Source organism: Pelodiscus sinensis, chromosome 6 (assembly GCF_049634645.1).
Source record: "Pelodiscus sinensis isolate JC-2024 chromosome 6, ASM4963464v1, whole genome shotgun sequence".
Classification (NCBI taxonomy): domain Eukaryota; kingdom Metazoa; phylum Chordata; order Testudines; family Trionychidae; genus Pelodiscus; species Pelodiscus sinensis.
This window is the reverse complement of record NC_134716.1, coordinates 63,001,175-63,017,646: the sequence shown is the minus strand read 5'-3', so window position 1 is coordinate 63,017,646 and position 16,472 is coordinate 63,001,175. Positions and strand designations below refer to the sequence as shown.

General features: G+C 45.1%; 1 protein-coding gene across 1 annotated transcript; it reads left to right on the top strand.

Annotated features, from left to right (window-relative positions):
* Positions 1 to 427: 427 nt before the first annotated feature.
* On the top strand, positions 428 to 7,826 carry LOC142830017 (uncharacterized). The gene is made up of 3 exons (XM_075932855.1): positions 428 to 689; positions 791 to 3,028; positions 7,793 to 7,826. The coding sequence occupies exons 2-3, from the start codon at positions 1,068 to 1,070 to the stop codon at positions 7,824 to 7,826; spliced, it is 1,995 nt and encodes a 664-aa protein (XP_075788970.1). The 5' UTR covers positions 428 to 689; positions 791 to 1,067.
* Positions 7,827 to 16,472: the final 8,646 nt, after the last annotated feature.

Below are 16,472 nucleotides of genomic sequence, written 5' to 3'. Positions count from 1 at the left end.
ACAGAGAACCTGAGCATGGATGCCTCTACCCAGGTCCTGGTGTGGTCTTGCTGTATTTGTGGCTTGCAATTCCCACTGAGTGATCTCCAGGCTGGGGGAGACAACCGTTGTGAAAGGTGCCTGCTGGTGGAATCTCTCAGGCAGCAGGTGGGAGAGCTACAGGAGGAGGTGGCCAGGCTGAGGAGCATTCGAAGCCATGAGGAATTCCTGGACAGTATTCCTGTGGAGTCCCCGGAGGTCACTGTCGTAGGATGTGGGACTGTTGACCAGCCACTTATGGAGGAGGCAGTGGTGCAGGGTGAGCACTGGCAGCTGGTTACTTCTGGCAGCGGGCAGTGTTCCACCCCTGCTCCTAACCCTCCCACTGTGTTACATAACCGTTACACTTTACTTTCAGCAGGAGACAAGGAGTCACCCCCCACAGTGGAGGAGACCAGGCCTTGCACCACCAAGGTTGAGCAGTCTCCTGCCACCACTGCGAGGAGGAAACGTAGGGTAGTGGTGGTTGGAGACTCTCTTCTGAGGGGAACGGAGGCACCCATCTGTCGCCCTGACAGCTCATCTCGAGAGGTATGCTGTCTGCCAGGGGCCCGTATCCGAGATGTTACGGAGGCATTGTCGAGGATTATCCGGCCCTCTGACTACTACCCCATGCTACTCATCCACGTGGGCACAAATGATACTGCCAGGTGTGACACTGAGCGGATCAAGTGTGACTACAGGGCTTTGGGAGTACTGGTGAAGGAGTTTGGAGCGCAGGTGGTATTCTCTTCTATCCTTCCTGTCAAAGGTAGGGGCCCGGGCAGAGAGAGGTGCATTCTGGAGGTGAATGCCTGGCTGCGACGATGGTGTCACCAGGAGGGATTCGGCTTCCTTGATCACGGGGTGCTCTTCCAGGAAGGACTGCTTGGCGGAGATGGAGTTCACCTTTCCAGGAGCGGGAAGGCCTTGTTTGGACACAGACTGGCTAACCTTGTGAGGAGGGCTTTAAACTAGGTTTGTCGGGGGCAGGTGAGCAAAGCCCACAGGTAAGTGCTGAATGTGCGGTACTGGGAGATGGGTTGGAAATGGGGGGGACTACGGCCTATAATGGCAAGGAGAAAGGAGGGTCAGGGCACAACAGGGAGGCAAGATCAAATCAGTATCTTAGATGCCTATATACAAATGCGAGAAGTATGGGTAATAAGCAGGAAGAACTGGAATTGCTAACCAATAAATACAACTATGATATCATTGGTATTACAGAAACCTGGTGGGATGGGACGCATGATTGGAATGTTGGTATGGAAGGGTACGGCTTGCTCAGGAAGGACAGACAGGGAAAAAAGGGAGGAGGGGTTGCCTTGTATATTAAAAATGTACACACTTGGACTGAAGTGGAGATGAATGTAGGAGATAGCTGTGTAGAGAGTCTCTGGGTTAAGCTAAAAGGGGTAAAAAACGAGGGTGATATCATGCTAGGAGTCTACTACAGGCCACCTAGCCAGGTGGAAGAGGTGGATGAGGCCTTTTTTAAACAATTAACAAAACTATCCAAAGCCCAAGATTTGGTGGTGATGGGGGACTTCAACTATCCAGACATATGTTGGGAAACTAACACAGCGAGGCACAGGCTATCCAATAAGTTTCTGGACTGCATTGGAGACAACTTTCTGTTTCAGAAGGTTGAAAAAGCTACCAGAGGAGAAGCTGTTCTGGATTTGGTTTTAACAAATAGGGAGGAACTAGTTGAGAACTTGAAAGTGGAAGACTGTATAGGGGACAGTGATCACGAAATAATAGAGTTCATGATCTTAAGGAAAGGTAGAAGGGAGACCAGCACAATTGAGGTAATGGATTTCAGGAAGGCAGATTTTGATAAGCTCAGAGAACTTGTAGGTAAGGTCCCATGGGAAGCAAGACTGAAGGGAAAAACAACTGAGGAGAGTTGGAAGTATTTCAAAGGGACGTTGTTAAGGGCCCAAAAGCAAACAATTCCGCTGTGTAGGAAAGATAGAAAATATGGCAAAAGACCAGCTTGGCTTAACAAGGAGATCTTGCACAATCTCAAAATAAAAAAGGAGTCTCATAAAAAATGGAAACTAGGACAAATAACAAAGGATGAATATAGGCAAGCAACACGGGAATGCAGGGGCAAGATTAGAAAGGCAAAGGCACAAAATGAGATCAAATTAGCTACAGGCATAAAGGGAAACAAGAAGACCTTTTATAAATACATTAAAAGCAAGAGGAAGACCAAGGACAGGGTAGGCCCACTGCTTAGTGAGGAGGGAGAAGCAGTAACAGGAAACTTGGAAATGGCGGAGATGCTCAATGACTTCTTTGTTTCGGTCTTCACCGAGAAGTCTGGAGGTGTGCCTAACGTAGTGAATACAAGCAGAGAGAGGGTAAGTTTAGAAGATAGGATACACAAAGAACAAGTTAAAAATCACTTAGGAAAGTTAGATGTCAGCAAGTCACCAGGTCCTGATGAAATGCATCCCAGGATACTCAAGGAGCTGATAGAGGAGGTATCTGAGCCTTTAGCTATGATCTTTGAAAAATCATGGCAGACAGGGGAGATTCCAGAAGACTGGAAAAGGGCAAATATTGTGCCCATCTATAAAAAGGGGAAAAAGAACAACCCAGGAAACTATAGACCGGTCAGTTTAACGTCTGTCCCAGGGAAGATAATGGAGCAGGTAATTAAGGAAATCATATGCAAACACTTGGAAGGTAATAAAGTGATAGGGAATAGCCAGCATGGGTTTGTGAAGAACAAGTCATGCCAAACTAATCTGATAGCTTTCTTTGATAAGATAACGAGCCTTGTGGATAAGGGAGAAGCGGTGGATGTCATATACCTAGACTTTAGTAAGGCATTTGATACGGTCTCGCATGATATTCTTATTGATAAACTAGGCAAATATAACTTAGATAGGGCCACGATAAAGTGGGTGCATAATTGGCTGGATAACCGTAGTCAGAGAGTGGTTGTTAACGGTTCTAAATCCTGCTGGAAAGGGATAACAAGTGGAGTTCCTCAAGGGTCTGTTTTGGGACCCATACTGTTCAATATCTTCATCAATGATGTAGATATTGGGATAGAGAGTACGCTTATTAAGTTTGCAGATGATACCAAACTGGGTGGGGTTGCGACTTCTTTGGAGGATAGGGACATAATTCAGAATGACCTTAGCAAGTTAGAGAAATGGTCGGAGGTAAACAGGATGAGGTTTAATAAAGAGAAATGCAAAGTGCTCCACTTAGGAAGGAACAATCAGTTCCATACATACAAGATGGGAAGCGACTGTCTAGGAAGGAGCATGGCGGAAAGGGATCTAGGGGTCATAGTGGACCACAAGTTGAATATGAGTCAACAGTGTGATGCTGTTGCAAAAAAAGCAAATATGATTCTAGGTTGTATCAACAGGTGTGTTGTAAGCAAAACTCGTGAAGTCATTCTGCCGCTCTACTCTGCACTAGTTAGGCCTCAGCTGGAGTACTGTGTCCAGTTCTGGGCGCCACATTTCAAGAAAGATGTGGAGAAATTGGAAAGGGTACAGAGAAGAGCGACAAGAATGATTAAAGGTTTAGAGAACATGACCTATGAAGCCAGGCTTCATGAACTGGGCTTGTTTAGTTTGGAAAAAAGAAGATTAAGGGGGGACATGATAGCGGTTTTCAAATATCTAAAAGGGTGTCACAAGGAGGAAGGAGAAAATTTGTTCCTCTTGGTTTCTGAGGACAGGACAAGGAGTAATGGGCTTAAAGTGCAGCAGGGGAGGTTTAGATTGGACATTAGGAAAAAATTCCTAACTGTCAGGGTGGTCAAATATTGGAATAAATTGCCAAGGGAGGTGGTGGAATCTCCCTCTCTGGAGATATTTAAGAACAGGTTAGATAGACATCTGTCAGGGATGGTGTAGACGGAGCTTGATCCTGCCTTGAGGGTGGGGGGCTGGACTCGATGACCTCTCGAGGTCCCTTCCAGTCCTATGATTCTATGATTCTATGATTCTATGATAAGTCTTTAAGAGCACACAGAGTAGTGAATGTATGAGGATGCTTGTTAAAAATCTTGTAGCTGTGAGGGATGACAGGGCATGAGGTCTTGGGTAACTTTTTGATATAGAATAGTAATGACTACTACACTTACTACAGGTAGTCATGGTCCTTGAGTATATAATGATGTGAGTCTCCAAGGACCCGAGGAGGAAGCTGCCTGAGAGGTTTACTGGCTGGGGCTGTTTACTGCCAGCCTCTTCAAAGGGATGACCCTTGAATTCCTTACAGAATGGCATAGGAAAGTGTCCTATTAAGGCAGGAGAAATAAGACAGTTCTGACTAGAAATGTGAAATTGCACCAGCACACAACAATGCTGTTTGTGTTAAAATCCAAAGTCTTCACAAGTAGTGGGAAGTCCCAGCATCCACTAGTTAACATATGTCAGGAGTTTAGCACTGTTTCTCCTCTTTCCTGAATTCAGTGCACAAAAGTGTAGACTCAATTATTCTAGGTCTATTTATTTACCTCCATGATACTATATTTTATTAGTTATATTTGTTCCCGCAATGTTTCATTTTAATTGTTAGGATGGTTTGAAGCAACATGTTTTGTAAATTATGTACAAAAAAAAGCTCACTCATCGATTTCATGGTAGTTGAGAAGTGTTTTTACATTGTCTAGGCTTTTAAAAATATTGCAAGTGCTTTTATGTTCATACTTTACTTTTCATGAGATTGCATTTCATTGGTTCAAAGAAATCGTATTTTATAAGACTATGTATTTAGAGTGCTTACTCACTGTGTTCATTGTAGTTTATAAGCAGTACTTTGCATGGCAAAATTGTATTCCTAGCCTTGTATTCCTATCTTGGCCTATTGCCTGATAATGGGGCCCCGCATGGGGGTAAGCAACAATATATCATGGCACTGTGTCCCATCCCAGACTGCAAATTGTCCTGTGTGTAGAAGGGGGTTCATATTACAAGTTTGTACTGGGCCTGAAAAAATTATGCTTGGGCCTTGCCTGCTAATTTTATTTTATGCTGTCACATTACTGAATTTGAGGGAAGCAACCAGATCACTGCTGCACCCATAAATGGGGGTGTTGGCTCCAAAAATGGTATAAAAGGGGGCCATGTGAGGTGTTGAATAGAAGCTTACTGTCTGCTAATCCTATGTATGCTAGTCATGTGATTGTTTAATGTCTGTGTGTGTAGTTAGGAATCTGTAATCTGTGTGGATACTGAATATTTCCCTGCATGTGGTTGAGCATTGGGCAGAGCCCGGCCTATGGACATGCTAATTAGCGAGGCCCTGTGGGGCAATGGCACTCAATGGGCCAAGGACACACCTAAATAATGAAGGCTGACACCTAAGGGCTGCCAGCAAGGAACACAGGGATAGGCCACTGGCCAGGTGACCTGCTGCAGCCAAGAAGAGACCAGGAAGGATGTATAAAGAGGCCATGTGGCGGACTCCATCTTGGTACTCAGCTCAGCACTTCATCCCAGAGGCAGCAGTGCCAGGATCGAAGAGCCAGGAAGAACTGTGGACCCATCCTGATCCTAGGATGCGCAAAAAGGACTTTTAAGCCAGCAGCTGTAACATCTCTGCTAGAGCCTGCATAGAGAACTGGGAGATCAATGCATGTAATGTACTATCCTTTAACAACTTTACTCTCATGCTTTTCTTTCTTGTGGTAATAAACCATTAGATGTTAGATGCTAAAGGATTGGCTCAGCGTGATTTGTGCATAAGGTCCAGAGGGTAAATTGACCAGGGATCTGTGGCTGGATTCTTGGAACCGGACAGAACTTGTTCAGGGTAAGTGGGATTGGGTGCTAAGACCCCCCACCTGTGTATGAGGCCCAGGCCCATCTGGGGCACGGATATTGCTGGGATGCGAAGCTTCAGGCAGGCAGCTGAAGCGCTCTGTGGGACTGGTTTGTGGCCTGGTTGGAGAGGTCACCAATCTGGGGGCTGTAAGGAGCCCCTAGTTTGAGCAATTCGCCCTGAGCGGACTCCCTCAGCTATGCCCAGACCGGCCTGGTTCGTCACATATGCTCTGAAAATAAATAATCTAGTTCAAAACAGAATTCCTTTGTCTCCATATGTGAATGGCCATCATGGGGGGGGGGAGGGGGGCAGGAAGGATGAAAAAAAGGGTGATGATGCCTCCTGGACTGTAGAGAAAGTAAACAAAATGGCTGTACTAATGGGCTAGTCTTATTAAATTCCACTGGAGTCCACTTCCAAAGCTTCCAAGTGGATCTGAAACAGTACCTGTTGGTTCTGGCATCATCCACATCAATGTTTTCAAAGATATCTACCTTGATCACCAGCTCTTGGGTGTTCTTCAACTCAAGTCTCAAGATGTCCACTGTTGTTGGTGGAAAAGTGATGGGGCTGTGGCTCAGCATGGAATTTAGCAGCTCATCATAGGGACATATCTTTTAGCTCCTTTGTCTTTGTCTGGCATTGGCCTTTGTCCCTGCTGTGCCTCTATGCCCTTTGCAATTTCCTGGTACACATCTTTATTCGTGAAGGAATTCCACAGCTGTGCTGGCACACATTTCTCCCCATACAGGTTGAGAAAAATATAGGACCTATTTCCTAGAGCAAGTAGCAGCATGAGGGAAAGGCGGAACTGTGTCTGTGCAGATGTGCTTGCACAGGTGAGTTAGCAGAAAAGGAGGCATTTCCAATATAGGCTGAGGGCTTTCATTTTTCAACTGGGGAGTGTTGGAGAATGAGTGTCTCTAGTCACCATCACCCTAGGCAGCAGAGATTAAGAAAAACTCTGAGGGTATGTCTACACTACCACCCTAGTTCGAACTAGGGTGGTAATGTAGGCAACCGGAGTTGCAAATGAAGCCCGGGATTTGAATTTCCCAGGCTTCATTTGCATAAAGCCGGGCGCCGCCATTTTTAAATGTCTGCTAGTGCGGACTCTGTGCTGCGTGTAGCCGCGCAGCACAGAGTCCACACTAGCGGACATTTAAAAATGGCAGCGCCCGGCAAGATGCAAATGAAGCCCGGGAAATTCAAATCCCGGGCTTCATTTGCAACTCTGGTTGCCTACATTACCACTCTAGTTCGAACTAGGGTGGTAGTGTAGACATACCCTGAGTGATCACTGATGAGGAGACTTGCAGGCTTGTTACTGGATGACCTATTGTACCAGTATTGGTACTTATGCATCCCCACAGGCATTGCACCAGTTAAAAAGATGCTTGTATCACTCAAGGAACTGGTTAACTTTGCCAGCTAAAGTGGAAGATTTGGGCTACAGGATTTAAAACTAAGAGTAGATGCATTCAAGGTTCTGCTGACAAAAGACCCGATCTGCTTATAACATTTCATGGTGTAAATGATCTCTTCACCCTTATCTGTTGAAGAGAATATTGTTCAGATTTTATAAACATTCAAACATTGGTCTCTCTGTGCAGACTTCCAAATGTGCTAGTTGAACTAGGTATATGTTTGGTGTATTGGGGGGAGGGTTGTTTGTTCCTTTGTAAACTTGACTTAAGACCACAAATTCATGTAAAATGGATTTTGGCAGAGACTTCAGATGGCTGTGACTTTGGCTGAGACTTCAGATGGTTCTGAATCCATTTTTGGTCACAATTTAGTGCTAAAAAGCATCAAAAGCCACTTATTATAGATAGACATTCAGTCCTCATTTTCCCACAAGCCCTTAACATTCATTTAAAAATATCTCTTCTGCTACACCTTGTCCAGCAACAAAATTCTAGCAGTCAGCTCTTCTAAAGAACACTTTAATTTTATATTTGTTTTCTAGCCTCCACATTATTATTGAATTGGATAGTGCCTAAAGGTCAACCAAGAATGGGGCCCCATTGTGCAAAGCACTATATAAAGAGTAGCAGAGGATCCCTGCACTTGAAGAGCTTACAGTCACACTACGCAAGACATATACAGCATGGGGAAAAACACACAAGCGGAGTGAACAATAAGATGGCAGCACATAACATGTGAGCTCCATAATTATTAGGGGGGGTATGAGAGGGTAGGTTGAGTTAAGAGTGGGGATCAGTGTGGTGGTTTAGATGCTGTAATTATTAGAACTGGGAGCACTGGCTATTGGGAGTCTAGAAGCACAGGAAACAGGAAGAAGGGGGGAGGAGATAAGCCAGGCCTGAGTGAGAGGTACAGAGGGGTGCAGCAGCAGCTTTGTAAAGAGGTTTCCCTTTTGGTAAATAAAGGCCTGTTGAAGTTTGTTAGTACTTTGTTTGCATGATACGACATTTTGGTGACGAGGATGGATCTTCTGCCTCTGAACCTACCTGCACCCTTCCTGCAAAGCCCAGGTGAGCCTCCAATTGCTTACTGGAGCCATATGTTTGAGACTTATCTGCTTGCAATCAGTGCTACATAGATTTCCGAAGTAAGAAAACGTGCTCTGTTAATCCACTGCCTTGGAGCAGAAGGGCAGCATATATTTTATACTTTTCCCCTTGCAAATGATAAATATGAGATTGCACTCACTGCATTAAAGGACTTTTTTGTGCCAAAAGTGAATGTAGTAGCTAATCACTACAGATTTCGCCAGCATGAGCAGAAACCGGGGAGACTATAATGCAGTATATTGCTTCTCTGAGGAATCCGATTGTAACCTGTGACTTTGGGAATATGGCAGATGAGATGATTAGAGACGAGCGCATTGAGAAAAACAGTTGAACAGAACCAAGAAAAGTATAAGGCTTTCACAGACAGACGGCGGGGTGCTAAGGAACCTACGTTTGCATGTAGTTCTTTCATTAGAGTAAGAAAACCTGGAATTTTACGCAAAAGGGACCATATATTCACATCTCCTCTTAAAATCATTGAGAAGAAGGGACTTTACACCTATTGACTTTCTGATGGGCAGGTATGAAATGCTTCTTATTTTGCATCTGCCTATGCACCAAGAGGAGATGATGACAGAACCCAGTCCCCATTGGATGACTTCACTGTAGTACCAACACAACAAGACATTGCACTAGAAACAGGGTTTGAAAGACTGTCTGTCAGACTCAGATGACCACCGGTCTGGACTAGAGACTATGTTATGTAGTATTTACAGTGTTTTCAGTGTAATATTTCTGCCAGCAGTATAGTGGCTTGTTCCATATATGTTGCTGTGGTTAGAACAGCAATGTTAATTTTATAATTGAGAGAGCTTCTTAAGAGAGGAGATGTTTTAGATGCTGCTTGTAATTATTAGAGCTGGGAGCACTGGCTGTTGGGAGTCTGGAAGCACAGGAAACAGGAAGAAGGGGGGGAGGAGATGAGCCAGGGCTGAGTGAGAGGTACAGAGGGGTGCAGCAGCAGCTTTGTAAAGAGGTTTCCCTTTTGATAAATAAAGTCCTGTTGAAGTTTGTTAGTACCTTGCTTACATGATACAATAATCAGCGACATTGAAAGAGGGGGAGGAAAAAAATGAATGGACATGGGAAGGAAGAAGAAAGTAAGAGGGACAAATGTCTCAAAACTGAGGTGAAGAGAGTGATAGGGAGAGGGGGGAGGATAGCAGCACAGGGTAAAGAATCCAATCAAAACTGTACAATGTTTCCTGAGCATCTAGAAGTCCCTGCTTTGGGTGTTCCTGTTACTATTGGCTAGAGTCTGATACTGGTTCCTCTTTGCCATTTTTCCTAAAGGCACCAGTTGGGCCCTAAGTATTACTATGGATCTCCTTTCACTGAGCATGTATTTGATGCCCTTTACAAAGTAATTTGTAAAAGTATTTCTAGAAGCATGAGTTCCTGCTATCATTGCAGAATAGTTTCAGTTTATGTAACTTCATAACAAGTCAACCTCCTAAAAGAGCTATCCTTTGCAGATTGAGGATGAGCTCCCACCATTTATAAAGGGCTGGCATCCATGAGAGACTCTGACAGCAGAACTCATCATCACTTGTCTTCAGGTGCCACAGGTGCTTCCATCAAAATTGGAAATGGGATAGGTGGGTAGCTGGTGCCTTTAAAAAAAATGTTAGCTCAGGACAGATGGAAGGCCCAGGAGGACAGCCTAGCTAGGAGAAGGAAAGGTCTGATCTCAACTCCTGATCCTTTGGTTAAAAGCAGGCAACCGAAGTTGCAAATGAAGCCCGGGATTTGAATTTGCATCTTGCCAGGCGCCGCCATTTTTAAATCCCCGCTATTTCAGACTCCGTGCCCACGGCTACACGCAGCACGGAGTAGGTAGTTCGGATTAGGCTTCCTATTCCGAACTACCGAACTACCTACTCCGTGACGCGTGTAGCCGCAGGCACGGAGTCCGAACTAGCGGGGATTTAAAAATGGCGGCGCCCGGCAAGATGCAAATGAAGCCTGGGAAATTCAAATCCCAGGCTTCATTTGCAACTTCGGTTGCCTACATTAACCACCCTAGTTCAAACTAGGGTGGTAGTGTAGACATACCCTTTGTTATGTACATCACTGGTGGAAACAAACTGGACTGATATCAGGTTGTAGAAGAAATTGTGTCAGTGTTGGGAAAGGAGGGAACTAAGATCAAAAGAAACAAGATTAAAGTATGAAGGGGTGTGCACAGGAATTTAAACTTGACAGCTTTTGGAGGGGCATATTCTGTGTCTTGCCATAGCCCCAGGACCAGAGGAACTCACTCTCCTCACTGCACCTCTGGGAATTCTGTGCTCCTACCAGGTACTGGGGGTGTCTCTGGGCATGCCCCTGAAGGTCTGGGAAGTTAAGGGGAAGAACAGCAGAGAAGTTTGTGAAAGTAGTGCAGGATAAATTTCTAGGATCTGATTTTACATCTATTGAAAGAGTGGTACCATCTTTAAAAATATAAGAATGGCAATATTGGGTCAGACCAATGGTCTGTCTAGCCCAGTATCCTATCTTCTGACAGTGGTCAATACTGAGTACTTGAGAGGGAATCATCAGAATTTTAGATTAAACAAATGCTGGTAGGGCAGAATTGTGAATATATGATCCTGTGCTATTCCTGAACTTGCCATAAAAGAGGTGAGAAATACAATCCAGGAAATGAATAGTATAGCAGCAGGATCTGATGAAATGATGGTGGAGCCAGTGAAAGTCCTGGGTGAGGAGGCAGAAAATAGATGAGCACTGTGGTTAATGCCATATGGCAAGACAAGAAAATTTCCCTTAGAAACTGCTGCCAATCTATCTTGCTACTACTACATAACAAAGGAAGCATCCATGAATGTGGAAACTACTGAGGAATAAAGCTAATGCCACATGGGAGAAGATTCCAGAATGTATCCTTCTGAAGTCTGGTAATTGTTTGTTGTTTTCTACAATGACATATGAGTAAATGAAAAGTTTATCTAGAGTATCCCTGTGTGTTTTTTCAAGGCATGATGCAAAATTCCCTTCTTTTGAAAGTGCAGTAGATTTAGAACAATCACCTTAGTATCTCTCCTACACTTGGGCTGGGAATGATGTTTGCAGGCACCCTTTCAAATTCCATGCCGTGACTGAAAGAATCTGCTCTAATTAGTTGTACCAGAAAATTTTTGTTAATTTCTTCCATTGAAATTCTTTCTAGTTGACCGCTGTGAAATTCCAGCTATTTTCAAGTTAGAGTATCACACCAGAGGACAGCTTTGTTCTGATCACACTGGATTTGTCTGCATATAATTTAAAACTCACTTGTCCAGCTGCCAGAACTTTAGAGAACATAGAAGAATCTCAGTGGAGCTAGATTATCTACTTCCTTCAACTTATTCTGGAAGCTCTCCAGTTTTTGAATGGAATAATGTGGTTCTAGAAATATATTGCTATGTTCAATTATTATGTCAGTTTGAAATAATAATAATAATCAGTGTTTCTTTCACAGTGACAGAAGAAGTGGGTCCCAAGTGCTTTGGCCTGCAGAGGAATGGAGGGATAGAGGAAAGAGTTATGGCTTTTAATGGGTTGTCATAAACCTTCAAATTAAAATTCAGTAAAAATTCTTACTTGCATGTTTAATTGTTACAAACTATCTAGACAGACCAAAATTCCAGATAATTACACCCTTTGATTAACATAGACCTTTCAGCTTCCTTTGCCACTTAAAACACTATGCAAACTAAGGGCCTGATTTTCCACTCTCTCACATCAGCTACATGCCGGTATATCTTATTGAAGTTAAGGGTAACATTGATGTGTAAGAGTGGAGATTGGTCCTTATGTGTCAATCAGCTTAATGCTTAGCTTTAACAAAAACAGAAATAGAATACATAAACAGATAGTGACAATTATTTTAGGAAACATGGAAAGAATATTTTCCCTGTGGAGAGGAATGTGAAAGGTAACAAGAAAGGTTTCTACAGCCATGTTAGCAATAAGAGGGTGATTAGGGAGGGTGTGGAGCCCTTACTAGATGAGGGAGATAACCTAGTGACAGATGACATGGGAAAAGCTAAAGTAGTCAATGGTTTGGGTTTTTTTGCCTCTGTCTTCACAGACAAGGTCATCTTCCAGACTATTGCACTAGGCAACACAGAATGGGAAGGTGGGCAGCCCTCGGTGGAGAAAGAACAGGTTAAGAACTATTTAGAAAAGCTAGACATACACAAATCCATAGGTCCAGATTTCATGCATCCGAGGGTACTGAATGAGTTGGAAGATGTCATTGCAGAGCCTTTGGCCATTACCTTTGAAAACTCATGGAGATTGGGAGAGGTCCCGGATGACTGGAAAAAGGCAAATGTAGTGCCCATCTTTTAAAAAGGGAAGAAGGACAATTCAGGGAACTGAAGACTGGTCAGCCTCACCTCAGTCTCCAGAAAAATCATGGAGATCTTTAGAGAATCCATTTTGAAGCACTTGGAAGAGGGGAAAGTGATCAGGAATAGTCAACATGGATTCACCAATGGCAAGTCATGCCTGATCAAGCTGATTAGCTTCTATAAATGAGGTAACTGGCTCTGTGGACTTGGGGAAGTCATTGGATGTGATATACCTTGACTTTAGCAAAGCTTTTGATACTGTCTCCCACAATATTCTTGCCAGCAAGTTAAGGGAGTATGGATTGGATAAATGGACTGTAAGGTGGCTGGAAAGCTTACTAGATTGTTGGACTCAACGGATAGTGATCAATGACTCAATGTCTGGCTGGTGGTCGGTTTCAAGTGGAGTACCTCAAGGATCGGTTCTAGGGCCTGTTTTGTTCAATATCTTTATTAATGACCTGGATGAGGGGATGGATTGCACCCTCAGCAAGTTTGCAGATGACACTAAGCTAGCAGGAGAGGTAGATATACTGGAGGGTAGGGATAGGATCCAGAGTGACTGTGACGGGGCACCGTTGCCCCACACTGACAGCTGCGCGGCGACTCTCTGGGGAGCTCGCCGGTCATCATGCTGACTCTGTTGTGCATGCTCAGAGGTGGCTAGAGAGAACCCGAGGATAGCTAGGGTCCTTGGAGGAACCAGGGTGTGACAGGGTGCACACCCTGCACTGGCCCTTTAAGGGCAAAACCCAGGCTTGGAGCAGGGGTTGAAAGAAAAGACCCAGCTGAGGCCATTAGGACTAATGAGGGCCCAGCTGGGGGCTATATAAAGAAGAACAGTTTGCTACTGAGGAGAGAGAGCAGTAGGGTGCTGGTAGCTGAGGAAGCAGGAGGCTGCCAGGAGTGAGAACAGGACTGGGGCAGCAAGGCCTGGGGCTTGGAGGGCAGTAGCGAGGCAGCCCTGGTAAGCGGGGCAGCAAATTTACACCCCATGCTGGTGATGAGCGGCCCGTACAGACTGCAGCTTGCCCGGAGTTGGGCTAGATGAAGACTGGCAGTGGGTCACTGAGGCATGGTGGGAAGTACGCACTCCCACAGTGACCTAGACAATTTGGAGGATTGGGCCAAAAGAAATTTGATGAGGTTCAACTAGGACGAGTACAGAATCCTACACTTGGAACAGAAGAATCCCATGCACTGTTATAGGCTGTGGACCAACTGGCTAAGCAGCAGTTCAGCAGAAAAGGACCTGGGGATTACAGTGCATTGGAAACTGGATATGAGTCAACAGTGTGCCTTTGTAGCCAAGAAGGCTAATGGCATATTGGGGTGCATTAGGAGGAGCATTGCCAGCAGATCAAGAAAAGTTATTATTCCCCTTTATTTGGCATTGGTGAGGCCACATCTGGAGTATTGTGTCCAGTTCTGGGGCCCCCACTATAGAAAGGATGTGGTTGCATTAGAGAAGATCCAGTGGAGGGCAACCAAAATGATTAGAGGGCTGCAGCACATGACCTATGAGGAGAGGCTGAGGGATTTGGGTTTATTTAGTCTGCAGAGGAGAATAGCGAAGGGGAATTGATAGCAGCCTTCAACTTCCTGAAGGGAGGTTCCAGAGATGGAGTGAGGCTGTTCTCAGTGGTGACAGATGGCAGAACAAAGAGCAATGGTCTCAAGTTACAGTGGGGAGGTTTCGGTTGTATATTTGGAAAAACTATTTCTCTGGGGAGGAGGGCTGAAGTACTGGAATGGGTTACCTAGGGAGGTGGTGGAATCTCCATCCCTAGAGGTTTTTAAGTCCTGGTTTGACAAAGCCCTGGTTGGGATGATTTAGTTTAGGGTTGGTCCTGCTTCAGACTGGGGGCTGGACTCAATGACCTCCTGAGGTCTCTTCCAGACCTAGGATTCTATGATTTGCTGAGGACTTCTGGCACTGGTAAAAACACAAAAATGAACTTGGAATGAAGCTATGTTTCTATTTTTTAGAACAACAATCTCTGTGTAAGATAATCTGCAGGAAAAAGAAAGGCTTTCTCTGCTTTGCAAGAAGAACTTCAACCCCTTGGAAATCAGTTATAAATAGTCCACATGCCTGTCTTGTGTTCTAAACTTTTATTTAACAAAACATAGCAAAGGTCATGAATATTAAGTGGTCCATGAAATGTGAACTGGTTGACAAAGCTTTTCTCTTTCTGGAGGAAATATCAGATCATATTGTATGAAAGATTACAATTATGCAATTCTGGTTTTAGCAGAGAATGGTTAGTGATGGAGTGTTCCTGACTTCTAAAAATAGAAAGCTATTCTTTTTTTAAAGCTACAAAGAGTAGAGGCTTCAGTTTTTTACTTCGCTGCTGATATAATTAAGAATACTTATGACATAGCAAGAAGCTAAGGGTACGTCTACACTACAACATTAATTTGAACTAACTTAGTTCGAATTAGTTAATTCGAACTAAGCTAATTCGAACTAACGGATCCAGACTAAAAAACTAGTTCGAATTAGCGTTTTGCTAATTCGAACTAGCATGTCCACATTAAGTGGACCCTGAACCAGGCTTAAGGATGGCCGGAAACAGTGCCGGCAGGGCATCAGAGGAGGACTTAGAGCGTGGAGATGCTGTCTCAGGCTAGCCAAGGGCTGTGCTTAAAGGATCCTGACCCCCACCCCGGACAAACAGTTCTCAGGGGTGCCCCGCTTGCAAAGCAGTCCTGGCTTGGAGTGCCCAGAGTACCCACACTGGGCACATCACAGCACTCGGCCATCAGCCCGACTGCACTTGCCGCAGGCTGCCATCTGAGGAGAGCGGGCAATCGGGGGCCTCAGGAGAGCTTCCACCCCAAAAGCCCGCAGAGCCAGCCCAGTCCTCCCCATCGGGGGCTGGTGCCCCATTCCTCCCTCACCTCCTTCCACTTACCCTTCCCTAGCCCCTCTTCTTGATGTACAAAATAAAGGACAATTGTGTTCAAAAATGGAATCTGTCTTTATTGAACAAAACTGGGGGAGACTGGGAAAAGGAGGTGGGAGAGGGGAAGAGAAAGGCTGGGAGAGGGGAGGGCAACTAACATGATCAGGGGTTGGGAACAGGTCCCATATGAAGAGAGGCTACAGAGACTGGGACTTTTCAGCTTAGAAAAGAGGAGATGGAGGGGGGACAGGATAGAGGTCTCTAAAAGTAGGAGTTGGGTGGAGAGGGTGCATACAGAAAAGTTCTTCATTAGTTCCCATAAAGAAGGACTAGAGGACACCAAAGGAAAGGAATTGGTAGCAGGCTTCAAACTAGTAACAGAAAGTTGTTCTTCACAAAGCAAAGAGTCAACCTGTGGAACTCCTTGCTGCAGGAGGCTGTGAAGGCTACAACTAGAACAGAGTTTAAAGGGAAGTGAGATCAAGTCATGGAGGTTGGGTCCATGGAGTGCTATTAGCCAGGGGGTAGGAGTGGTGTCCCTGCCCAAGGTTTGTGGAAGGCTGGAGAGGGATGGCACAAGACAAATGGCTTGGTCATTGTTTCGGTCCATCCCCTCCAGGGTCCCTAGGGTTGGCCGCTGTCAGCAGACAGGCTACTGGTCTAGATGGACCTTTGGTCTGACACAGTACGGACATTCTAAGCTCAGGGCTCAGGGGTCTCACTGGACCACCCTGATTTTCATGCACTCCTGCTCCTGGGTGTCCAGGCTGGCAGCTCTCCTGCCCTAGATGGCCACTTTCCTGTGCCTAGTGCGGAGATCGTGGACGAGGTCCACGATGTCCGCACTAGCCCAGGCGGGT

Bases quoted from the DNA above. Each gene is read 5' to 3' on its own strand.
- LOC142830017 (XM_075932855.1), top strand. From the start codon at position 1,068: ATGGGGGGGACTACGGCCTATAATGGCAAGGAGAAAGGAGGGTCAGGG. The intron at 3,029-7,792 runs GTCTGTTTTGGG...TTTGTTTTCTAG, and splicing joins ACAAGTGGAGTTCCTCAAGG to CCTCCACATTATTATTGAAT.